Source organism: Platalea leucorodia (assembly GCF_965183815.1).
Source record: "Platalea leucorodia genome assembly, chromosome: 15".
Taxonomy (NCBI): Eukaryota; Metazoa; Chordata; class Aves; order Pelecaniformes; family Threskiornithidae; genus Platalea; species Platalea leucorodia.
The window spans coordinates 11,396,641-11,423,400 of NC_138837.1; the positions used below are offsets into that span (position 1 = coordinate 11,396,641).

Sequence of the window (26,760 nt, forward strand, 5' to 3'; positions counted from 1 at the left end):
AAAACCTCAGATCTCTCATTCATTAGTCCATTAGCTCCATTAGCTCTGGAGCTGCAGCAAGAGACCCAGAGCTAACAGTGACTATGGGTCAAGTGCAGCACATAGGGCACTGCAGGGAGCTGTCATGTTTATCTACTCTCCTTACCCAATGCCTCAAATTACTACTTTTTGCAATAATGAAGCTCATAATTTCTTCAGCCGACACCCCTGAATTTGAAACAGAAGAGATGCGTAGGCGTATATCCCTATTCCATATTGAGCTCATCACACTCATACCCCTGCGCTCGTATGTGCTACTAGGTAAATTAAACTGAACACCAACTCTTGCGTTTAGCACTGTTTAAAATCCAGCCCTCAAAACAGGATTCTGAAAAAGCAGGACAGCTTTCCTCTCCTGCCCCGAGGTTTCCATGCCCCCGCATCTCTCACCCAAGATGCCTACAGACCACCTTGGTTTTGATAAGCTATTATTGCACGTGGAAACAACAGGTTATCTCATGGAAACTCCACCACCCTAACGTAACTTGGAGCAAAGGACAAAGGAGCTGGAAAAGGCACTGCAGGATAAGCACTAATAAACAGACAACCCTAATCCCTCAACACATGCAAAACACCCAGCCCTATCCCCCTTCTCAGCAGATCTAAAAGTCAAATACCCCCCCTGAAAACTCCTGAATGATTTAGCTCATTGTTTTTACTCTACTTGCTTATTTAGCCCTCATAGTCTCCTCCCACACAGGCTGTCTGCTGTGATCAATAAAAGCCATTTACTCCTTTTCCTCCCTCAACATATATATCTTAATACTTAATGCATTCAAAATGTAAACTACTAACAGGCAGCTTTTATTTCCATCTGGAGCTCTCTGTTATTTCACTGACTGTTACGCAGCTTCTACAAGAGTACTAGCATGGAAGGTAAAAGCCCACCCTTATGCACAAGAAGAGAAAAGCAGATTTTATTCCCCCACTACCAGGCAGGTTTCCTTCCTTTCACCTGAGCTTTTTCATCTTTGCTCTTCTGCTTTGCGCATGCCTGACACTGGGAAAATTAAAAGCCAAAGCTCCGTACCCTGTTCCTGAAGAGATCCTCAGGATTCTTTATTAGAAAGCTCACCAAATACAGCGATGAAAAGCCTGAGCTAGTGTCTGTGAAAGCCTGGGACTTATGCAGATATTCTTGTGGATGTGGATGCAATTCGATATTCAGCTTGGCTGGCAATACAAAATAAAAATCAAAGCATTCCTGCTAATCTGGCAAGTGCACATGATTAAGACTCTAAACTGTGAAATTTACTGAAGCAGAAAATGTGACAGCGTCCCTAGTACTGCAGAACCCGAACATATTCCCTCAAGAGAGCCTGCTGACAACTTGATTACACTGTTCGTCAGGAGACACCAACAGTTGCAGCGTAGGCACTGCACATTTAGTACATCAGTTCAGCGAAATAGCAAAGCATTTAAGGTATATACTATATAATTAGCTTGTGTCACCCCTATACTTAAACTCTACATTTACAGATAGTTATTTAGTCATGTTAGTACCACATAGAAGGCTCCTGCCCCAGAGTTTCAGTGTAAAGGATTTAACCTGTTGTCCAACATCCAACATGCAATTCTAAACCCTGGGCTACTTCCATTACTGTGCTCTTGGCCTAATGGTAACTATTGACTGCGTTCTTTCTGCTTCGCCTGCTCATTAATTATTGAGAAAAAACACATACAACGTTCCAGGGCAGCTCAAAGAAAGAGAGCAATATATTTGACAAGAAAGGAAGAAAGGCATTTTGGAGAATAATGGGGGTTCTCGTCAAATTTCTTCTGGTCAGTAAGGTAAGAGCTAAAAAAAAAAAAAAAATTTCTGTGAGATTCTGAGCAAAGGAGGAAGCCTAACATTGTGGGACTATGAGCACAGAATGTGGAACAAAGAGTGGAAAATAAAACTTACTTCTAATTTTATCAACAAGTTTTTCTTTCTCATAGAGTTCAAAGCAAAAATGAACAAATGGGAAGAAACCTCACGCTTTTCAAAGACCTTCTACAATGACTCTTAAGTATGGGAACAAGAGTTAGAAGTGATATAAAACTGGAGTTTCAGGAGAAACTGTGAAGATGGAACGCTGGAAGATCACAGAGATCGTAAAATGCAGAGAACTGGCAATAGACTTTTTAAAGGAGAAAAAGAAAGATTTGCAAAGGTCCCAAAAACGATGAAGAGGTGATAACAGTGATGGGTTTGAGATCAACTGACCGGTAAGGAGTTAATGGAAGCAAAAAGGTAAGTTGGAATAAAACAAGAGACAACTCTGTTCTCAAAAGAGAAGAGAAAACTCAGGGAAATTAGCTCAAGCAAATGAGTCAATCCAAGACTGAGTATCAAAACTGAAAAAGAGGAGGAAAAGGTAGAATGCGACTGGTTGGCTGAGATGACATAGTGCAATTTAAAGTCAGAAACAAGTAGGAAAACAACCGTAGAAGAAGAAAGAAATAAAAAGCAGGAGCTTAGAAGAAATAGATCTGATTGATACCGCATGGAATGGCACAAGTGGGGAGCATCTATCAGAAATTAGGTCAAAGAGTTGACATCCACCGCACAGACTTGGGAAAACACAGCTAATCAACCAAGCACACAGCTGAGAACAGCGTGTTCCGTTTTACAGCATGCAGCTTTTTGCCTGAGGTGAAAAAACAAAAATCACAGAATAAGATTCTGTGGTAGAGTTGATTAGGAACGCAAACAACTAGAATTATTTAGAAAGTAAGAAGTATGCAGAAATACACAACATAATAGCGGCCTAGAAAACACAGCCTCAGAAAGTCTTACACTTAACACAGGACCGATCGCACATTGAAGCAGAAGTTGAAAAAGGAGATTATAAAAGAAAACAGAGGTATTTGACACAAGTTATGTGTGTGAACTAATAGTAAGTCTTAGCAATAGGATGATGGAATAAATCAAGAGCGTTAAACATTAATATTGGACAATGAGGCTAACCACACGCATCGTATCGGGTTTGGGTGTGTGTTTCTTAATTAAGAAATACCTATTTCCCCCTTTAAGCACTACGTCACAAGTCATGCACTACTTCCAAGGTCCAGAAAGGAACCTGTCTTGCACAGGGGCATTGTTCTTTGACCTATTCTATTAGTGAGCATTGAAAACCTACAGTTACACCAAGACCGAGCATTCATAACACATCCAACAGCCTGGGCTGTGTTTGGAAACAGAACTGGGGTGGTTCTCCAGCAAAAAGGAATAATGAATCTAAGAGAAAGGGCCTGGCAAAGAAGCACTTAACCCAGCAAAGCACAGGCTCTGGCCAGACTTTCTTATTTGGATTAGGAAGTAAATGAGTCTTGGGTCATAAATCACACCCCGTTGGGTAAAGTGCTCTATAAACCTGGAACAAAGGAGATACCACCACTTAATACCACCGTGTTCCCTGCATTACCTCTTGCCGGAGATAAAGCCGGCTGATAGATGGGTCAGAGCTCATTTGGGCGCTTAAAACTCTCACATAAGCTGTCTGGTTTGCTACAGGATGTATTGTAGCAGTACTACGCCACACATGTATCGACCACTCCCATTTGTTCAAAAGGGCCATAAAAAATTTAAAATCAATCAATCAATATATGTTTTCATGGCAGAACTCACTCATAGAAATGGGACTTGGAGATAGACAGGAAGCTGCAGTCTCGATTGGCCTTGATGGTGAAAATCAGCGGTTCCCCAGTCAGGACAGCGAGCTGGCCCACGAGTTCTCCTGGGTGGGTAATGAACAGACAGGTGTCCTCCTCCGAGTCTATCTTCCGTTGGTACACGTGAAGCATCCCCGAGACCACAAAGCAAACATTAACATCCTGGAGAAAATGGAAAAAGAGCTCAATAAAATCCCCAAAGATTTTAAAAGCAATTATCACAGTGACAGTGCTATCCTGACCGATCTGTTTTCCAGAAAGCTCCCTATAGTTTTTGAACAATTAGGTGATAAAATAAAGACACAATAGTGAATTATTAAAAGCAGGTTATGAATATTTAAAATTAAGCAGCCACAATGTTGAAAAATCTGTTTCTCTTTGTATGGTTATGAAAAATGAAGGCTGCATCTGTAAGATCTCAAGAAATAACAGCAGCATGGAAAATGGAGATAATGAGGTAATCACAGCAGCCTGATGAGGGACCTCGCAGTTCAGCAGAGCAGAATACAGCAGCACCATAACTGGAGCTGCCCCTCATCTGCTTTACATAAGCTTGTCTATTTACACAGTATTATTATAAATGGATCTCGTTATATCCTAAATACGTTTTGCTATAAACAAATAACACTGGATTTCTATTGTATGGGGATAAAAATAAAATACTTCACTGCAACTGAGTGACATCACCGAAAGCCCGCAGTGCAGGGCATGAAAAAGGGCTGCCCAGTCTCCATACCTCCTCAGGACGGATGGAGGTATGGTACTGCATACCTTCTCATGAATCACAGAATGGGTTGGGTTGGAAGGGACCTTAAAGATCATCTGGTTCCAACTCCCTGCCATGGGCAGGGACGCCTTCCACCAGACCAGGGTGCTCCAAGCCCCATCCAACCTGGCCTTGAACGCTTGCACAGAGGGCGCATCCACGACTTCTCTGGGCAGCCTGTGCCAGGGCCTCACCACCCTCCCGGCGAAGGTACGTATGAAGGTACGTAAGAGCTGGAAACAGTCAGGTACCAGATTTCCGCTCTGGCTACACTGCTGCTCTGTGTGGGCTGAAAGGCTGAGAGCTGGGATTGTTTCACCTCAAGAAGAGAAGGTTTGTGAGGGGCCAGGGGTGGATTTTTTATTTATCATCAATGTGTATAAATACCCTAGGGCGGGGGGCAAAGACTGAGCCAGACTTACGTTCTCTCTACTCTCAGATGAGGCTCACTCACCTGATCTCCCTGCCTGGATAGCACAGTCCCAGCAGTAACCTGATGCAGCGTCACTTTGCCATTCAACAACGAAGGATCCTGGAGAAGAAAGGGGCGGGGGGTACAATTTACTTGTCGATGCACATGTAAAGACCAAGAATGTGAGGAAGCATTGAAATAAAGCAAATAAGGATAATAATTACTAAAGACAATAAGTACTTGAATCTCTTTAAAATATGATGCACGATTTTTATATTTCTCTACCCAACAAACATTTTTTCCAGAAGAAAAAAAGGTTTCATTTGTTTCAATTGATCAGACATCAATTCTTAAGGATTTTATATTTGTCAATTTTGCCCCAGAATCTTTTAAGGGCCTATAACAAAACGAGACCTCTATCAGCTGGTATGAAAATCATGAAGTTCTTTTCACAGGAAGGTGAAACCAGAGGAGACTGTCTACATCATGGAGGAACTGGACAAGATGATCTAACGCTTGCTTTATCACAGCCCTTCCCTGGTCACACAGCTCAGCTGTGCTGTGCACACAGAGCAGACTTTCATACACGCTGTAGACCAACAGCTTCCCCAAAGTAATGAATTCTTGTGTGCATGCACCCAGGGATTGCACAGGAGAGTGGGAATTTCCCTCCCGACTGAAGAGCACACAGGAGGGAGGGTCTTTCCAAAAGCCTGCCCTCAGTTTGGACTCAACCCCAAACCCTTGCAATGGCAAGGAGCTGATCTGGTTAAGTGCATCAGCTGATCAGAAGGTTCCTTCCCAGCTCCAAAGCTGGTCACCACCATAATCCTGGGTACAAAACACAGACAACCACCAGGCACGGAGAGAATATTCTTTCATCTCAAAGAACTGCCCGTACAATTGGGTGTCCCACGTGCGGGCAGTATCAAACCCTAATGCTTCAGGCCACCTTTGCGTAGGCAAAACTTTCACCCAAACCAGCAAATCTTCAAAAGCTCAACATTTTATTATCCTCATCTGAATGGGTAGGGGCAAAAATGTAGGCTCAATTACATGATTCTTTCCTTATGGTAAAGAGTGACAGTGCAGTCCTGGCGTCTCGCAGCTAACCTCTGCGAGGCAGAGCCGGACGCTGCTGTGTCCAGTACTTTGCCGCAGAGGTAGAACCACTCAAAGCAAGATTGCTGCAGGCACAGTAAGATACGATTCAGTGCAAGCAGCATAGTAGAATCTGCCCATAGTCATTAACCTTATTACAGCAGGAAAACAATATTGCAGAGATGTAAACATTTTACCATTGTAATTGTTATGCTAGGTTTCATTTTTGGTTGAAAATGCTCTTTTCATTTTTGGTTGAAAAAAAAAAAATAGAGCAAGTGAAATAATCAGAATTATTCTTTACACCTACAGCTGACAAAAAGAACAGATTTTCATCAAAAAATAGTTTTATTGAAACCAATCTGTTTCACGGGAACATAGCCAAACCAAAGAACCTGACAAGCACCTGTCAAAATATTTCAGTTCAGCAATATCAACTCAACTAATTTCTATGATGTTTTTTCTATATTTATACATTTACGGTTGTATAGTATTACCTATTCTTAAAGACAAAGTTTGAACTATTAAAGTATCTCACAGTAAGGGAATACAAGCTCCCTAATGAGCTCTACTTATCAACGGCTTTTTTTTGGCTGCATTAGCTCTAACAAAAATTGTTGCAAAGATTTTCTTCATGTCTAAGACTACTTAAGTGTTGGAATAGATTGCACAAAAAGCTGTGAAGTCCTCATCATTGGAGATCTTTAATAACAGCTTAGACAAAAACTTGCCAGAAATGACTTAGCAATATTTGATTCTGCCTTGGGCATGACAAGAGACTGAATGACCTCCAAGCAGTCCTTGAAATCCTACTTTTCTGTGCTGTTACTACCCTGATTAAGCAACAAAAGAGTTGACAAACAAGATGACAGACAAGATCCATCCTGTCTAGTATCTCCTCTCTTGAATGGGCGAGACCAGCAAACCCAAGTTCAGCAGTGCATAGTTACAGGGTTTGAGCTAACTATTTCGCACTGATCCCCTCCAGCCTCCCCCAGCCACTAGCTTTTAGGGAAAGAAGTCGCTAGCACAACAAAATCCATTTCACAGCAGGTTTCTTTCTTTGTGTTACTATAATAAATTAGCAGAGGTTTATGATGCAAAAGTGAAAGCGCAAACCACTTATAAACAATAAACAAAAGCAGTAATTAACTGGGACAGGCATAATTTTTTTGTCAAAGGAAGCGACTCAATTCCCTTATAACCCACGCAGAAGATATGCCCCACTGCACTGTAACTCTCATATCGTAACTGCAGATAAAGCTGAAAACACGTAAAAGTTGTAGGAGATTGAAAACCATTCATGACAGAGACCCAAGGAATTCAAGTTATTTAGAACAACAGGGGAAAACAAAAATAAAACCAAAATTTTAATTCTGAAGTCAGATACCTATGGGTCATTTGAAATAATACTGCCTCTCTCCTCTAGTGAATTATCCCCTCCTCTCTCTTACAGCCTCATAAAAAAAAAAAAAACTACCAAACAACCAGAAACCAAAACACCACCATCTGTCATCAAAACATCTTGATTTTATTCACACTGATTGGCTGCTCTGAAAAATGGCATCTTAAAATGTCTCCAGCCAGCTAAGAAATAAAAGATGAGCTAATTTTTTAAGACAAGAGCTTACAGAATTCATTTTCTTCCTTTATGTAAGTAGTATTGAACACAAATATTTAAACATGATAAGATCTTTCTTCTGTTGCCTATAGCAGAATCAACTTTTGCTATCTTGCATAGGAAAAATTAACATTGACCTTTAAATGAGATTTCTAGCATTTGGCTACATTCCATCAGATTCTTATTTGCTTGTGAAAAACCGAGCTGCTATAATATCAAAGTTCGAAAAGCCTACCTTATTTCATTACTATTTAGATCTTCATGTTAAAAACATTGCCTATTAGATGCTGCATTTTAAGGATACTGTTCCAAATAACTTCAACTCTAATCTGTTTACTTGTTAATTACAGAGAAATTTATTCTCGATTTAAAAAAAAAAAAAAAAAAAAGTGCTGTATTTGGTAGCTTCAGTGATCCTGGAATTTTTGCTCATGATCCAATAGGTCTAAAAATGAAGACATCAGCTGTGTATTGGACACAAACTTTTGTCACAAGCAGCATCCAAGGCCAGTCCTATCAGGAACAGAAGGCTGAACAGAACAGATGAAAGCACCTAGTCCTACTTTACTCCATCTGTAACGAGAATTTCTTCTAAAATAGTCTGTAGCCTTTTCACGAGGATATAAATGCCTGAAAACTGTCTTGTTACGTTAATTTTCAGGATTTTAAGTCTGCTGCAGACTAACAGACAGTACTGCACCCCTTAGTCAAATCAGCGACGATGCACAGCATGCATCTCGAGCCTCACTGCTGGTAGCTGGAAGCTCATGACCAAGATTTTGAAGCTGCAAGGGGAATAATTTACAAGACAGCAGGGAATGTTAAAATCCAGAAGTAAAATCTTTTAAGTTCTGGCAAGTGTCGCTTGGTGAGAGTTCTTAAGGCAGAGGGGGAAGCCGCAGCAGCTGTGCCCAGGCCTCTGGCAGCATCAACAGGCTGGAGTTATTGAAATATATGCTGTAATAAAACTAGGATATCTGTGACTGATTTAGACACATACACAGTTTTCCCAAATTGTCTGATTAGCTGCATGAACAGATATACCTCTGTAATGAAATGCAGCTGGGATCATAGGAACGATGAAAACAAGCATTTTCATTCCTTCTTACAACAGAAAGGTGCTAAGAAGGGGATGGGCTCACCGATGCCGCCTGCGAGGGCACCAAGCATTTCACTTGGAATGGGCACGGCAGAGTCACTCAGCTGTGAAATGCACTCACAGCCAGTGGCCAAATACAGGGATTCGATTCCAAAAATCACACGAGGCACTCGGATGCTATGCCAACAGCATTAACAGATTCGGCAATCACCTGAACGCCTTCACATAACTTCTTCACACGGTATGCGAGAACATGAAGTTACGAGGCAGCAGAAATTGCATGTTTACTTCTCACATGGATAAATCTGAACACAGTGAGAAAAGATTCATGCAGTGCACTTCAGCATCGTCCTTTCAAATGGCTGAATAATTCAGATTTATTTCAGTCCTGCTAATAACTTCAACAGACTAGAGAATAAAACATTCAGCTAGTCTACAGTGTTCTAGGGAGACAATTTACTTTTTAGTGCCTGGCAGAATGAGATGAAAAGCAAAAACAAAGCCATTTTTTCCTGCAATAACTTACATCAAGTTTCATCAAGGTTGAAAGGTCTTTCTTTGCTGCCTCAACGATGGCATCAATATGTTTGCTATTACAGCAATCTTGCACAGCACTATAATGGAAAACTGCTGAAGGAGTTTCTGTCACCGTCACAGTCTTCTTCAATATCGACTGCAAAGAACAGATACACAACAAGTATCGGTTTAGATGTTAGAACTGGCACCTACCCAGCAAAAACTTGCCGTATCATCTGTGTTCTCTATCCACCACAACTGGTGGCCTGAAAAAAAAAAAAACCCGCTAGGTTTCCAAAAAAGCAACAGCTTGCTAACTTCATTATCCTTGTATTTTTCTGCAAAGCTCGACATTCAAGTCAAACAAAGTTACTCATCACAGCTTGCAAAAGGGAAGAATAAGAGACTTTTCACAAACTGGGCAGCTGCCAGCTTGACAGGACTAAAACTTGATCAGCACCGCATACAAAGATGAAGGAAGTGATAAAATGTCCGTCAAGGTCACACTGAACCACAGCTTCTCTTCAGATTTTGTTTTGCAGTTCTATAATTCAAGAGCATTTCTGTGCTCTTAACTTCCAGGTCAGTCTTTGTAAAAAGCAGACCACAAAAAGAAAGCCAGATTCATAAATCATGACCAAAAACCTACAGGAAGTTCGCAGGTTCTTAATTCCTTGCTGCAAAGTAGTTCTCACAAGTAAAGCACAGTTTGACAAATTCACCTTTCCAAGTAAGCCTTTTCCTGAGTCAGAGGAAGGCAATATACCTAAGATCAAGCCGTTGCAGCAGTGCTTCCCCACTACTTGCCAAGGGAATCTCCAGTTTCCAGATATTCACTAAAAAGCCTAAACAGTCACCAAAATCTACTGAAACACCTGGAAGTTAAAAACACACCAATACAAGACCACCAAATATCACAACTTGTAGAGAGATGAATACATGCAAGGGCATGTATTCAAAGGAAGAAAACGTTTCTATTACTCAAGGAATAAGGACGAGTAAGGAAGTGCAATGCAAGAAACGCGCTGGAGTATCCGCAGGAGAAGCCCTACCTTGCCCACAGCAGGACTGCTGGCAGTGTCCTCGGAGCCAAAGTGCACTCTGGCTCTCTCATACGCCATGTCCATGTCTGACTTACCACCGCTGGAATTACCTACAAGCAATAGAAAAATCTTTTTTAAGCGTCTCCATTATTACAGTTTGTCAGAAATAGCAGATAGTACATGAAGGCAAGCAACATTTGTGGTTTTGGTTTTTTTGTTTCTGACATGGAGGATAAAATAGCAAGCGGCATTCTCATATTCCGATGTATTTCCTAGTTCCTTTTGCCCTGGAAGATCTGATGGGAACTTTAAATATTCTCATCTGAGCTCATGTATACAATATGTCCCAAAATTCCCACACCCACTCTTGTACAGAGTGCGATAATTATTTTGGGGTAGACAAAATGGAGTCATTTGGATCTGAAGATTATCAGGAAGATGCCAATCCACCAAACAGACATTTTCCTTGTGGTTTCCTGGAAATGGTTCTTATTAACCTTTTCTCCACTAAGCCAAAGAACTTTTTTGTACCTGATATATTGTAAAAGCTTTCATAGGGCGAATATTATGATCAGCAACTTCCCAAAGTCTCTCCATAAAAAGCATCCCTCCCTCAATGCCCCAAATCATTTCAGATCTTTTTTACAACTTGTCCAAACTTTCAATGCACATCATGTGCTGAGAGACACGTACGGAATTCCCTTACAGGTCTCACTTATTTCATTCATGAATTTAGTGTCACTAATAACTTCTATTCCTTACTTCCCAATTTTAATACATCCTAATTGTATTAGCTCCTTGGCTGTCCCATCCAACTTCCAGGAGCTTATCTGAGGTAATCAATAACGCAAACATAACTGGGAAGCACTTCCTATTTAATTACCTTGAATAGGATAGCCACCTCTCAGCCTGATGATTTACAGATGAGTTCAAGAATCATGCAGAGATTGCAATTTCCTTTAACAAATAAACCTATAGTCATTTCTGTCATAATTCTATGCCTAATATATCTCAAAAATATACTGTATTCAGAAAAGTTTAATTTTTTCCCTTACGCCTTTTTCCTTCTGTTACTACATTGTTCTTATACTTTTGCTTTTTTAAATACAAATTGCTGCTCAAAAATAGGATGGGCCCTTAGGAGAAACAATTGTCTCTCCTGACTGTTGAATTTTGTTACCTAATAAACTCTGAAAGGCCTCAAATTTTTAATTCTGAATTCCTCCCCCACCCCACCCCCCCCTACACACACACATTTGAGTTTGCCCAGGATTGCCCTGAGCCTTGGAAAGTTGGCTTTTGGAAACATGGAGCTGCCCTATATGCACACCCTTGTCACTTATGATCATGTGAAAATATCACCCTCCCGTGAACAACTGTCTATAAATTTAATTTTACAAATACAATTATTTTATTTCTGAAGGAGCTTAACTCCTATCTCCACCCCAGCTAGGACAAGGAGAGAATCCTACTGTCCCAAGGATTCAGATCTACCTCAGAGCACTCTTCGTCATGCTATTTACAAATACGAACAAATCCTTGCATGTAGTAAATCCACATCTGCCACTGGGGTCGTAACATCATTTAATGATCAGCCTCCGAAAAAGAAACCCAACAAGTTGACCCAAAGACTGTCATCAGCAAAACTTACAAACCATCAGACCAAAAAAAAAAAAAAAAAAAAAGCTGTTGATGCTACTGACTGAATTTCATACACACTGCAACATTAAAGACCCTAAATTAGTTATAAACAAAAAAAGCTGGGATAGTAGAAATTGCAGCATGGAACTCCATATGGGCTGATTTGACTACCTGTCAATTATACTGCCCCACAAATCACAGTGTCAGCATCATTAGCAAGCCCCAATCCACCAAGTGCATTTTAAATCTAAACACACACTTCTCAGGTTAAACCTAAATAATCTGATAATGGGCATGTAGGCATGAAAAGCATCCTCTACATAGCTCTGCATATTAAAAAAAAGCAGAGAGAGGAAAAAGAGGAGGCATTCTAAGAGTGAAAGCTTATGTCTACTAGAGTTCTATTCAAAGTAGAAGTCTTGATCTCAGTCATAGATATAAGCTTCCCACACAGTGATTAATTAAACTGTCTTGTTGCTCAAATGGGAGTTAGAAAGGATACAGCAGAACAAGCTTTAACTAGAACCGTTGAGTCAAAAGAACAGAAGGCAGTGGGAAACTCAAGAGTGGAATGCAATCCTGTTTGATGAACACACGCTCGCTGGTATCCCACACACTGCTGGTATGGAAGTCACTGCAAAAACAATGGCAACCGACGTCGTCCCTGGCAGTATTTCAGCTGCCTCTCTCCGTCCAAGCTCACTGAACTACCTGCGGGTGGTCCTATGCTGCTGCATGTACGCTGCGGCGCCACGGCTTCAGTTTGGAAGAAGGAAAAGCAGCTTCTCTTAACTCTTGATAAAAAAAACCCCAACAAACAAACCAATAAAAGGTAACTGCTATTTAACCTTAAAAAAAAAAAAATTACATTGCGAACACTTACTTCCAGGAACAATAAAACTGATGAACTTATCACATACAAAAGGTCCCATTGTTTTATTTCATTCGTCTAATTCTTCTGTCCACCAGCCCAGAGACTCCACACGACTTAATTACATCTTTCTCCACATAAAGGGTTAGTATACTCAAAAAGTAGACTAGCCTAAGTTAGCAGGATTGTATTTCCTCATCTACACAACTGCTATGTTTCAGGTTAGACAGCTATACAAAAGCCAGAACAACAAATTACACCCCAACCCCAGGAGCAACTGAGGCAAAAAAGTTTTCCCCAAGGTCATTTTTAGCAGTTTTTGTTAATTCTAATGAGCAAAGCAAATCAAAGAGATGCTGAGATAATAGCACCTGTATGACTCTAGTAACAGTCCTCTTTTCTCTGAATCCATAATAGACATAATCAATATTCCCATGGAGCCTGAACACACAGTAAGGTAGTGCAATAGAATCTGAAGCAAGATCTTGATCTTTTCGTTACAGACATCAAGATACTTTCTGTGCAAGCTGAACAGTGACTGTAACCTCAGTGCAGTGAACAGAAATCAGCTCCGTTAACTGAGGCAAATCATAATTACCCAATTAGATATGCTCCTTCTGTCAGTAAAAATTAATTTGCTCTCTCTGCTAAGCTCTGTGTACCCTGACATAACTCTTATGGACACACAAAAGGAGAAAGGAAGGACAAATGGACATATTCAGTGTTAAGTATGCAGGGATCCTTCTGCACAAAAGCCTCTAAGAGCACACATGGACTCTACCTTTTAGGAAAAACTTCTTCCCCCCAAGGGCTGCCAGGCCCTGGCCCAGGCTGCCCAGGGCAGGGGCTGAGTCCCCATCCCTGGGGGGATTTAAAAGCCGGGGAGATGTGGTGCTGAGGGACATGGTTTAGTGGTGGCCTTGGCAGTGCTGGGTTAACGGTTGGACTCGATGATCTTAAAGGTCTTTTTCAACTGAAACGATTCTGTGATTCCGTGACTCTACCTTAAAAGCGTTACAGGGCTGCATAGGCAGATCTCACTGAACTACTTTATTTACTGGGGGGGGGGGGGGAATGGCTACATTCAGAGTAAGCACTACTGAAGTCACCACTGAATCGAGTCTGCTAGAGCATTTTATAACACATAGTGCAAAACAACCTAACACATACCAAAAAAAAAAAGCCAAGTCTTGCGTGGGTCACTTCAATATTTTCCCTTAATTTGTTTCCCGTGTTCAGAAAGATGATCTACTTATCACTAGCCAAAATCCTACTTCTCTGCCACATCCATCCCTCTGGACAGTAACATGCAAGTTACAAAAACCTGTAACTGGGACATGGTACATTTGCGTTGCAGAAACTGAAGAGAATCAACTCCCTGTTGTTAAAAATGAAACAAGATTTAAGAAACCCTACTACCCGTTCTTCTCTTCTCTACATACCACCAACTTAACCTGAGAGCAACAAGCGTTAGAAACCGTACATTGGGAAAAGCCCTCAATGCTGAGGGCTCCCTCAGCCTGTCTCCCTCCTCTCTCCTTGTCTCCATACTCTCTAACCCTTCATAGTACGTTCTTATCTCCCAAACCACTTAATAGTCAATGTAAGCAACACATGTATCTTCTGATGTATCCAGGGTACCTTTATTGCACAGATTAAACTTTATACAACTTCTCTATTATCAGTATCTCCATAAGGACTACGGTATCCAAGCATGACCCTACAACTCCCTCAAGATGGTTAGTTTGGTACTCAGCTAACGAAAGACAGATTCCTTCCTTTTATGGTTTGCCCAAGAAGTTCCAGTTTCTCTGCCTTGAACATAAAGCTAACCTGAACACCTGGCTCAGAGGAAGGTGTCTGCAGTGGAGATGACTGATGTTCACTGAAATGAATACTGAAGCATCAAAACAGCTCAGCCTCATAAATGTCTCATCAGAGCATTCAATGATAAATCACCTTTATTGCCCACTCAAAAAACATTCCTCTAAAAGCAACAAAGCCAGGTAATGTGCTCTTTGGGACAATCAGCCAAGCAAAAATCGTGTGTCATCTTTTGCATGAAAGATAGCATATCATCATAACTCACTTTGTTTCAGGTAATATCAATTAAGAAAGCTCTTCATTTGCAGGTCTCTCAGTAGTCAAATTACTGTATGTTCCCCGTGGCTAATAAAGACAGCAAGGGAATGCTCTCTTAGATAATAGTCCATTTGTTACTCCAGAAAATAATTTTTTGACAAATGAGTTAGGAAGCAGTACTACCGCAAGATGATTATCTACCAGTGCTCCAGAGAGCCTGTGTCTTCCCCCATATGATTAGATACATTACGTACTTCCCACAATTTTGCCAAGCGCTACTTACTAGAAGCCTCTGCAGACCCCGCATAGGGAGGCGAAGAAAGGCTTCTTCTGAAAACATGCTCAGAGTTTTCTGTACCAGAAATCTTCAATGTATCTGAAATTTAGAAACAAAAGTTACATGAATGTAAACATGGTACTCCCTATTAAAATAAATTTCATTGACAGGAAGAACCTCTTACGAATCACTTTTAAAACTTAAAGCCTATATTAAAGGTTTTGAAACACCAACGTTAAACACTGTTTAAACCTGCTTCCTACTTTTGATTTAATTAAAAAGAAGTTTTCAGGTTCAGAGGCAAAATTCAACTCAGTCTATTTTCCCATGTTCAGCTTCCAGAGTGACACTTCAACCCAAAAGCCTACACATATCCAGCAATTCTTCTGCTACTACCTAGAGTGCAGAGTTTTCACAGCTCCTCCTATGAAGTCAACATTGGGAGCCACTTTTTTTTCCCTCCCCCTCATCCCTCAATATCATTAACAACACAGTAATAATGTCCTATTAAAGCTAAGGACTATCCAAAAATTTCAAACCTGAAACTGATTTAAGGTAAACCCTAACTACTCTAATCAAATAAAAATCCTCTGATGAATAGCACAACAATTAAAGAACATCCCAAAGGACAGCTACTGCACATTTCCAGAAACATTACCTATTTCCAGTGCTTCCCCAGCTTTTTCAGACTTCTCTCCCCGATCTTCCTCTGATACATTAGACACTTGTCTTTTTACTGCTTTGCTCGAACTTCCTCCAGATGTTACACTTGCCACAGAGATGAGCGGGATGGCGTGGCTCTGCTGCAAGCAGCAAGGTGAAAAGGCAAACGTAAAACACGCCCACACGTGTTAAACAGGACTGGACCCTGGACTGACCCCGGGGTACTTCTCCCAGTTGCGGTGATCAAAGACTACTGAGGGTGGCCCTGCAATGACACCTGCCAGCTCCCTCAGCGCTCCTAGGTGCATCCCATCATGGCCCATGGACTTATGTACGTCCATTTTGCTTAAGCATTCCCTGGCCGGACCCTCTTCCGCCAAGGGTACATCATCCTTTGAACTGCTTCAGGTGGAAGTGACTCAGTATCATTAACACATCAGGATTTGCTGCAACATGCTGATGTACGTGCACAGCGATGCACATGCACCAGTTTGAAGTGATGCGCTTCTTCAAACTTTTCAAATTTAAGCTTGTCCCCCTCACCCCAATTCCCTAGGCATCAGCGTAGGCTAGATTTTATGGGCTGGTTATAGCAAGTACCTTACTTCTCAAGTACTGTCACTATTAAATTAATACGCAACATTTGCTTTATGATCTTCTGAAAGAAGGAAAAACCTCTCTCTGCCAAGTCACAGATAGGCTGCGTAGTAAGAGCAGACAAAATGTACCCCAAACTTACACAATTGAAGAGCTCCGTAGTCAGACCAAGGTAGTTGTGCAAAGCGAGGAATGTCACTCTCTGCAGCCTTACCATGATGATCTAGAAATGGGAAATCAAGAGGCAACAGCAATGGATTCTGTGTTCTCCCACACTCGTTCTCGCATTTAGATACAGCTATGGACCAGAGTACCTGAAGGTACTTTATAAAATACAGACTGTACCCTAAGCTGAAATTCCTTTTCAGCAGTTTGATAAACTGAGGCAAAGAGAGATTCGAGTGATTTACCAAACACTTCATAATCATTTGATAGCACAAGAATCCAAAACCTTATTTCCAAACAACAAATAATGCTTTTTGCTTTCTGTAAACATTAATAATAAACATGTCTTGAAATAAATGCATTTGCTTCCATTTTTTTGCTTCCATTAAAAAAATTATTTCAGCTTTCCCCATACAGAGCCTGTGCTGCTGCTCTACAAACACTCTAAACTAGCATAAGACATCACTGCCACCTGACCTTCCTCTGCCCTGGCAGCTTATTGCCACTCTTAAGCCACCCTCTCTTTTGTATCAGCTCTCACAGAGCAAATTAAATTGGTATAATTATCTGTTCTCCTCAGCCATCAGTATTAGGAGGTTCATGTGTCACTCATAAATCATCCAGATACCAGAACAGTCCGCAAGGACAAGAAGATTTAGAAGTGATAGTAAAACAAAAGGACAGACCCGAATGACTGATCGGGTCACATGCACCGCCTGGATTACTGCACCCGTGGGACAGTGCGCCGCTCGGCAAACCCTCCAAACTGAAGTCATGAATACGCTAGTCCCTGCCCTAGCTTCCCCTTGCAGGATGTACAAGACATATTTGCAGCGCTCACTTGAAAACTGTCTAAGCTCCTGCAAAGCAAGGGAAGGTGAACTTAAAACTAATACAAAGCACAGCTCTTTCCTCAGGTGCTGGCAATTGCTTCTGAAGTGGAAATTCACATCTCGGGCTGAATTTTGTGAATTTTACAAAGCATCACCCCTCAACAAACAGCTTCTAAGGATACATCAGTCCTTTTTCAGAATATGCGACAGTCTTTTCCACACTCTAAGCCATTTTGAAGCCTTGTTGGTGCACAGCCATAATGCAGAGCCCAGGCCAGCACATTCTACACCACCAGGACCAATGAGCTTACAGTGCAGGGCAGGCTGATTTGAGAGGCTATCACAGGCAGAAACTGATTCAATGTGTATATATAGATAGATATGAATTATCATTAAGTCTAGGGCTCTTAGAGCGAGAGGAAGAGCAGAACTAGTCCAGATCTTGAAAGGAAGCTATACTGAACAGTTCCATATCTGCAAAAGGATGAGGAGCTTGCTGAACTTCAAGATGTCTTCCTTGTAACTTTGAAATTAGAGTTATTTCCCCCCCCCAGTTCTACTTAGCAACAAAGCTTACCTGTACCACTCTAACAAGAGTTTCCGGATACTTCTGGAAGACGTCTTGAAAGGCACTTGCTGGAAGTCGCAATATAGTGGACGGAATAGCTGCTCGGGCTGAGACCGTTTTGTAAGGAGCAGGGTGACCCTAATGGAAAGTTTCAGAGACACAAAGTTAATCCACCAATTATCTGACCCAATTCTTCCCAAATTTCTACTTTGATATTGTAGATGCTTGGCAGACATCATCTGACCACAAAAAGCCTTGAACTTAAGCTCCATGCCCTGCAGGTGGTGTAATGAGGGCAGCATGGTCAGGTGAATTCACACCAGCAATTTCACTAGCATTAAAGAAAGACAGAGGTAGAGAAAGAAGAGCTACGAGAAGGTGTATCAGGTTAAGGGGAACCAGCTCATCTGTCACCTCTGCTACAGTTTTATTACAGACAAAGCCAGGCTCCAGAAGTATTTCAACTTCCAGCTATTCAAGACTGCAGAGAAAAGAGGTTTTGTTGATTTTCTTAACTGTACTGATGACCAAGCTATTTGCTACAATAACAATCATAGACCCACACAATCAGCAAAAAATATAACAAAATTGTAGAGTAATTACATACATAATGGAATAAGACAAAAACCAGGCAGGCTTCTTGTGTTCTAAGATAGATATATATATAGAGAGATATATATATATACACACACACATATATATACATATATACACATGTATATACATATATATATGTATCTTCATAGGTATATATGAAATATTCCAAATGACAAAGCCAAACAGCTTCTCTTTACTTGAGGTAAACTGGGTCTAGGCCATCCTGAGCTGCTCAAAGAACAGATGGAAAATTAACAAACCAACAAAAGATAAAACTAGAAGTGGGTAGAACACAGAGATTCTTACACTGGAAGGCAAGCCTCTGGTTTAGGATTTTCCCCCTTGAATCAAAACAGATTTTAATAAAAATCTACTGCCAAACACTTGGATAAAAAACTCCAGACAACACCCCATTAGTAAACGCTGAAAAGAATATCTATAAGTCATGAATTCATTTACTAATACATTAAACACTGATTTATCTAATATTTCTAAGATAAAAGGAGTCCTTTTGCATTACGGAGCAGGAGCTAAGGCAGAAACGGAGTTTTTACTTTAACACAGTCACCTTACAGCTTCTGAAGCTTTCACTCCTCCTGAGCAGCAGAAGGCAAATTTTTCCAAACACTAAACACACAGATGCTAAATGCTGATTACAAACGGAAAAACCTGCAAGTCTTCCAGAGCATCAGACAACTAAACACAATCACTGCAAAAGAATTTCTGCCTAAAGAACACGGCAAAACCAAACAAGATACATTCAGTACGACTATAAACACTCTGGAAAATAAAGCTCTGTCTGCCTTGCTGGTCTGGAAGTCACGATGAAGCAGATTCTAAAATTAAACCAAATTAATTGGAACTAATTTCTTAATTACACTAACTTCAGCTGACCTTTTTATAAAATCTGGGGACGGTATTAATAGCTTTGATTTTCAAGTTCCTGAGAGATTTGAAGTTTTAAACATCTTTGACCTACAGTGCAAAGCTACCAGGCATCCTCAGTTTTCCCAAGTTTCTTTTAATTTAAGCAAAGAATTTAACAAATTACATTTCCGTGCCTTTTGCTGTACCAAAAATAAATGCAACAGTCCTCTTTTACAGGCCAGTTTAAAGCCTGGCTTCAGATGAAGAAGCAGTTTGGAATTCTCCTCATACTCAAACGCAAAAGAAAACGTATATAGTCTGCTTTTAAGTACATACATTGCTATACTTGCCATCAATTCTTTTTCCTACCAATTTCTGTACCAAATACATAGTGAAAAACTAAAGAAATCTATTGAATATTTAGTTGCTGGACAAAGGGTAAGCATTAAGTTTACCAGTGCTCCATAATAGTTATTCAAAAGGGCAAAATAAGCACTGTTTATCACATTTTTATGGTCTGCAATCTACCCAGTAAAGTGTTTGGTGTTTTTTCTGAACAGTGCTTGCTTGAGGATAGACCAATGCTGACAGTCTCTCAGAAAATCAGCTTAAGGATAATAACGGATAATGATGCAGCAGCCTTTTTCTCCAAAGAACAGCCTATCCCTCCAGTTTTTTAGCACATAATTTTTCCTTTTCGAAATCGCTGCATGAGAGCAGCCTGCTTTTGAAAGGGCCAACCATGTCTAATTGGTCTGGAACATGCTAAAAGCTGTCAGAGGAATGCGAAGAGGAAATGTTCCCGTAATTGTCAGTTCTCTCAAAAATAATGTAATCAGCCGTACACGGAGAACACCACGTTTAAATTATAATATTTCACAATCGCACACTGAGGTCAGAAGGAACAGTTAAGTTATAATCAGTAGTGAACTAGAGGTTTTTTCAACAGAGAACTTTTTGTTCTCAATGCAGATAACTATTTACTTCTGTCTTGCTGTAAGAGCTGTGGAGTAATTAAATATTGGAGGTGACAAATGTCACAGCTAAAGTAGTAGTTGAATCCAGATGACAGCCAACAGCCAAATCCAAATGAATTTGGTTAAGAAATCTGCTACAAAAGACCCAGGTGCTTTACATTCTCCCACTTGGAGTGGTAACTCCTTTTTGTACCCCAAAATCCGGCATATTCTCTCTATTCCCATTGCTTGGATTTCATCTTCCTCCACACCACACTGACAGGGCTGCAACCCAACGTTCTTGCAGCAATCAATTGCTTGCTTAGAACCTCATCTATCTCGTCCACTGTCATTTAAAGAGACGTGAGCCCTGCGGGTGCACCTTTATCCAAGTGTTTTTTCAGCTTCTTTAAATCCTCAGACTTTCATTTTTCCCCCCCTCAGACGCTGGCAATTGATTGCTATTCCTCCCAGTCTCTTCTTTTGCATTCCAACTATGCCACCTGCTCACAGTTTTCCGAATACCATCTCCACATGGAGGACAAAGGAAGATTAAAACCCAAAGCTCTAGCAAAAAGCGTCAAACGCCGTCTCTGTGTGTCCCGTTAACTCCGAATGAAAAGTCACCATTCAGGAACCAGGAGTGAGCACTCAGCGACAGCTTCTGGAAACACTCGCATGGACATCACCAATATTCGGTTCAGAGACTTCTTTAATATCTGAGGCAGAATCAGTCCAGAGCTAGATTAACTACAACACAGAATTGTTCCAAAATACCAGGAAAGGGCTAGCATCTACCTGGATTTAAAGCCTCCAATTCCTCCTTCAAGTTTTGAAAAAGCAGCATTTATCTGTTCTTAGAATAAGTGAAATACAGAACAAGTCTCCTTACATCACAGCTGGTATCTTTGTATTTAGTAAATCTAAGGGGACTTTTCAATTTAAAAAATTGGAAAATTAAGTTAGAAAAGTACCTCTTGCATGACCTTTCTTTTAGATCCAACAACACGAGGTTGCCACTTCTTGCAGCAACCTCAATTTTCTTGCACATCTCTCAACCAAGTGGGGGACCGGCCTGACATCATGCGTTACAAAATCCATTCAAAAGGAATCAAAAATTCAGCTCAGACAACTCAAATCCTCTCTGAATACATTCTTTCTTCATGTCAGATCCACGTGCTTGCTGGTACAGTGAAGTTTAATTAAGGTTATGGTATCTGCAGGAAGTTCTAAGACTCGTTCACTAATTTGGAATGCCACTCTATTTTGATCAACACTGCTTTCTCTCTCCTTGCCCATTTTCATGCTATACCTAAAGTCAGCAAGGAGCATTAGGAAAAGGAAAAACAGAAATAAAACAAGTTCACAGAGCTGGGCAACAAGGGAGAAAAGAGAGTTGTAAAAATAAATGAGAATAAGCTACTTTAGGAAAAAAATTTGCAAGCTTTTTGGTTACATACTCTTCTGCACACTGATAACTCTTTTTAACACACTTTTGATAATTTTTGTTTTCTGATTTACCAGTGGTATATAACTAATGAGAAAGAGAAAAAATGATAGCATGAGAATTAAAAAAAAAAAAAAAAAAAACACAAAAAACAAACAAACAAAAAACCCAAACAAAAACCAAATCTCCACACAACACAAAATGAATGGCAACGACCCTTTAAAAAACAAAACCACAAACCATTGTTATACAAGAAGGATTTCTTCTTGCTTATGCAAAAAGAATATAGGAAAAGAACGCGACTAGCATTCGTGTTCCTATACAATGGTCCTGCTCTTTAGAATATTAAGAAGATTTACTGGTGGAAGCAACAAGGGCAAAGATCCCTCTAAATCTGCTATTAATATGGATTTGACAGCAAGAACTAGACTTGTACAGTCCAAATTATTCACTTTCTACAGAAGAAAGCGTGACCAAGCTTAAAAATTGTTTATCACTTTCGATAGGTTTTATGGAAATGATAGATATATGCTTGCATCTAAAAGTGGGAAAGAACACCTTACAGAATCGTTAAAACTTACGCACAGAATAACAGTACCCTTTAATGAAAGGAGACAGCCAAGCACAGGAGAAACATGATACAAGGTCAAATATGAACAAGTTATTGATTAGATTATCTTCATCCTCTCAACTACCAAAATCTTTCTAGTAAGCACTTTAAGTGCTTGCGTATTATTGAAGATGATGAATTCACCATCTTCAATTTAGGTATTCCTAAATATACGCACTGTGACAATTTCAGCAAAACCATCACTGTAATTCCAACTGAAACAAAATCCACACCACTAATTTGTGCAATAAATACGACCAGCTAGCATTTAGCTCAGCTCAGCACCTGCCAAAAACCACAACCTTCAGACGGTCACCACCAACATTAACATATTAGAAAAAATTAAATCCATCAACTGGTTTCACAGTATAATTACAATAATAACAACTGTCAGATTTGTTTTCATTAGACTAAATAAAAATAAATTCAGTAAGTAACAAATGAAACAGTGTAAAAGCCTGGACTTCTGGGCCCTAACCTGGTCCTCCTCCTGACTGCTTTGTGACCTTGAGCAAAGGCATAAAAGAATAACTCAAATCCTACTGCTTATCAGGAATAGCCAGTGTTACACTGTCAAGCACACACGTTTCACAACCAACTTACATACCCCAGAGCTAAGTTTACAGCTCTGATGCCTGGGAAGAGGAAAAGAACTGGTCAAAGAAACATTTTCCATTCTTTTCTTGATTCTTTCCTAGCAGTATTCAAAGTCTGCTTCCCCTGACAGGCGCTGTGACATAAAAGCGGCACTGCAGAAAACCTGCACGTTCAAGAACTTACCGTGATAACATCAAGAATGCTGAGAAGGCTGTGGACGCTGTCTCCTGCCAGCACCTCCTTCACAACCACTTCTGTTCCATCCTGCAAGTGTAGGATAGAAGATTACTGCAGGCTCACAGTTGCGTATCGGGCATATATGGAGCACTTCAGAAAGCTTAACTTGCTCTCATTCTCCCAGGCACTCCGAACAGCCCTAACAGAAATGGTCCCCCGTTATAATTTGGATGCTTGTTTTCTCTGTGCTCTGATGGAAATGTGCTAATTCAAACCACCAAAGTTTGAAACTACCATTCTAAAGGTGATAAATTAAAAGAAACTAAAAGCCAGTTTTGTCTAGAGGGAGATGTGACCTGCTTCTCTTTGCTATGTAACAACCAAAAAAAAAGCCTCCTTCACTCTGAGACAGGATTAGCTCTCTTTGTCGAGGGAGTACATGTCAAGAGGTAGCACAAAACAAAGAACAGCAAAATACAAAAATATACAGAAGTCAGCAAATTTGGGATAATATACAAACACAAACCCCCTGCATTTTCAGCCATCAGAAAACATGTTAAAGCTAAACTCAAAGTTCAGTCAGGAAAACGAGAAAAAAAAAAAAAAAAATCTAAATTGGCAGAAGGGATCGCAAGGGCTAGCACTCAACATTTTAAGACTCACCTATAACACAAGCCATCATTTCTTTTCCCTGTGTACCCAAAAGTGAACCCGAATCTTCCACCTCCCAGGCAAACCCGCTAACTACCACGTTAGAATATTATGGAGTGCAGTGCACTTGGTCTCTCCTGATCTGTACACCTAACTGTTTTATATAGCTACCATCCAAAAGGAGAACGTTTCCAACGCTATGCAAAGCCAGTCTTGCACCCTGTCAATAACTATGCAACTAGAGTATGTGAGGCCATTCCAGAATGCCTGATCAGCATTGTGTTTCATCTAAGACACCGGGGATGACAGCTCAAAACCTTGATCTTTATAAATATCATGGCCCTGAAGGGCTGGAAGTAATCCCTTCTGAATCACTATGATTCAAATGTCTAAGCTTAATCGATACTCAATGATGCATGCCAACCTATATGCTACACCAACAGATTGATCTCAAGAACCATGGATCAGTTTATTCTTACACTTTCTTGAATGCAAACTTCCAGCTTGCCATCCTGCACAACATAGATGCTGTTATCCAGCTGCCCAGGACGAAAGATGTATTCACCTTCATGCAATTGCACAAAAAACATGTGCTTGCACAGTTCCAGGAAAAGAGGTTTCTCAAAGTGGCCAAGGACCCTGCAGGGGAGAACAAAAAAAAAAAAAAAAAAAAAAAAGAAGAGGTATTAGCCTTTTTTCCCTTTTCTGCAGAGGGAAACCTAAAATTGTCACTGCCTTTGGAAAATCCTTCCTAAATTAGCAAAGCCCCCAGGCACGAGTAGCAGAGGAACCCCAGAGGCAGTTGTTGCATGGCAGAAGGAGCAGAGCTCCCCAAGACAGAAGCGCAAGAGTGCCGAGAAACGCTGAGAACTGTAAATACTGGAGTTCCTTTTGGAGTAGCGCACCAAGCAACGCCAGCAGGCTCAGAAGGAAGTACATCCAGTCTTCCTCAAGGAAACACCAGCATGGCTTTTAAAGGGGAAGAAATATAAAAACCTGCAAGATTCACACATTGCATGAGAGAAGTTACCCTGTGGAACTTTCCCTTTTCATACAGCTACCGTGTCCACGTAACCAGAGCACGTGAGAAATACTGAAAACAAAGGGAAAAATTCCTGTCATCTGCACATACTCCTAAGTTTGGAATATTCCATCTCCTGCAGGTAACATGCAACTGGTCTCCTGCGATACTGAAACTAGTCGGTCGCTACCAGGCAGACAGAAATACGCATCTTAAACCTGATCATTCTGTGCCCAGCACCAGAAGGGCCCTTCATACAGCTCCGTGAGCTCACATTTAACAGGATCCATCAATCAAATTCGACTGCAAGATCAATTAGTCATAGGAGATCATAATTCCACAGTAGAAAGTTCAGATGATTTAAACAGCAGTTTTACTACAGTATCTATGACCTTCAGGACTAAACCATACCATAATTGGGAGAAAAATGATCACACACAAACAAAACCAAAATCACAGGCCTGAAGATCTCATCCTCTTTGCTGTGTCAGCAATATAAACACTTGAGTCAACGGGCACAAAGACCATCCTTTCCTCTCAACCTGCCAAAAAGCTGGGAGAATTAAGTTGACTTTGATTCTGTTTGCGACCTTTTTAGCCAGAGAACTAAAAGACTCTGCAGTTTAGAGAGTTGTCAATATGGTATCCAATTAACATTTACCAATTATGATGGCTTTCTGTACCAAAAAATTGTCTGATATAATCTAAAGAGAATTGTAAAAATGTACTAACAGAAATCTGTTCATATTAGAAAAGCTTTATTATGATTATACCCAAATTTAGCCCACTAATCTACGTCCTTTTTTCTTTTCTTTTTTTTTTTTTTTTTTTTTTTTTTTTTTTTAAACACACTCAACTCTTTTCTTTATGTTTCTAGAAAATGAGAAGTCATTTACTCTTTCGTCCTGCGCAGATGAACTTTCAGTCAACTGCTTGAAGATTCTGACCACGGAGCGATAAAATTTAAGACTTGACATGAACCGCCAAATATTTAGATCACTTGAACATCCATCAAAAACAAAATCCAAACTTCTCTTTCCATTTAACATTACCTCACATTTTTAAGCATGTATAGGACTTCCGATGGCAAATGGGAATTCTTTACATCAAATTCAGTCAGATCTGCCTCTAGCAAAGAGGGAGGTGGTTCTTTTGGCTGTAGAGTTGGACACTCCTTCTTAATACGCAGAATCCTACAAAGAAAAAGACAAGTCAGGAAGTTCAGGAAGTCTCCTGATTTGTCTTAAGCATGGGCTGTATACTGACACCATAGGCTGACTGCAGTACTGAATGCACGGTGTGCCAAGTCACACGTTATCACGCCGATAAAACAGTAGCATTCCACCCTCCAGCTACTCCTTTCCTGCCTTTCTTCAGCAAAACTAGAGCCTGCTGTGTGCATAAACCACCCCATTTCAGCAAACTGCCCAGCAAAATGCAAGGCTGATGCACAGCAGACAGGACTGTGAAAAAACAGCAGCTATGAAAAAGCACTATGCTAGGGACAGGTTCCACACTACAAACAAAAAAACCCACAAAACCAGCCTCCGCGGCATGAATTTTCCCCTTCCCAAAAGCCCAAGTACCTTTTAGCCAAAGATAAAACTTTTGCCCGCTTCCGCATCCTTTGGCGAGGCACAGTGTTCCCAACCAGAGAGTTTGGAAGAGTTGTAACCTAGGAGAAAACAATGAAAACAAAACCATTTACTAAAAACCAAAACAAACAAAAAAAATCCCAACCCACTAGTTCCAACCCTGCAAAGCTCCAACTTATCTAGCAAGTCATTAGAACGTGAGCAGAGTGAAGCACTCATATAAGACCTTGGCGAATTGGAACAACACCTACTCCAGGATCACTTTCTTTCTAGAAAGCAAGTGGAGTATAC

The 26,760-nt window shown here is 40.5% G+C and overlaps 1 protein-coding gene across 7 annotated transcripts in view; it reads right to left on the reverse strand.

Annotated features, from left to right (window-relative positions):
• Positions 1-26,760, reverse strand: part of PNPLA7 (patatin like domain 7, lysophospholipase) — a 128,606-nt gene that overhangs the window by 94,246 nt on the left and 7,600 nt on the right. For all 7 annotated transcript variants that reach the window (XM_082327179.1, XM_082327177.1, XM_082327178.1 and 4 more), the window contains 12 exons: positions 26,461-26,549; positions 25,927-26,067; positions 24,333-24,492; positions 23,209-23,289; positions 17,961-18,089; positions 16,528-16,608; positions 15,784-15,928; positions 15,132-15,224; positions 10,264-10,364; positions 9,222-9,368; positions 4,917-4,994; positions 3,653-3,858 (listed from right to left, as the gene is read on the reverse strand). In XM_082327179.1, the coding sequence (XP_082183305.1) occupies positions 3,653-3,858; positions 4,917-4,994; positions 9,222-9,368; positions 10,264-10,364; positions 15,132-15,224; positions 15,784-15,928; positions 16,528-16,608; positions 17,961-18,089; positions 23,209-23,289; positions 24,333-24,492; positions 25,927-26,067; positions 26,461-26,549 (1,451 nt within the window). The remainder of the gene's footprint in view (positions 1-3,652; positions 3,859-4,916; positions 4,995-9,221; positions 9,369-10,263; positions 10,365-15,131; positions 15,225-15,783; positions 15,929-16,527; positions 16,609-17,960; positions 18,090-23,208; positions 23,290-24,332; positions 24,493-25,926; positions 26,068-26,460; positions 26,550-26,760) is intronic.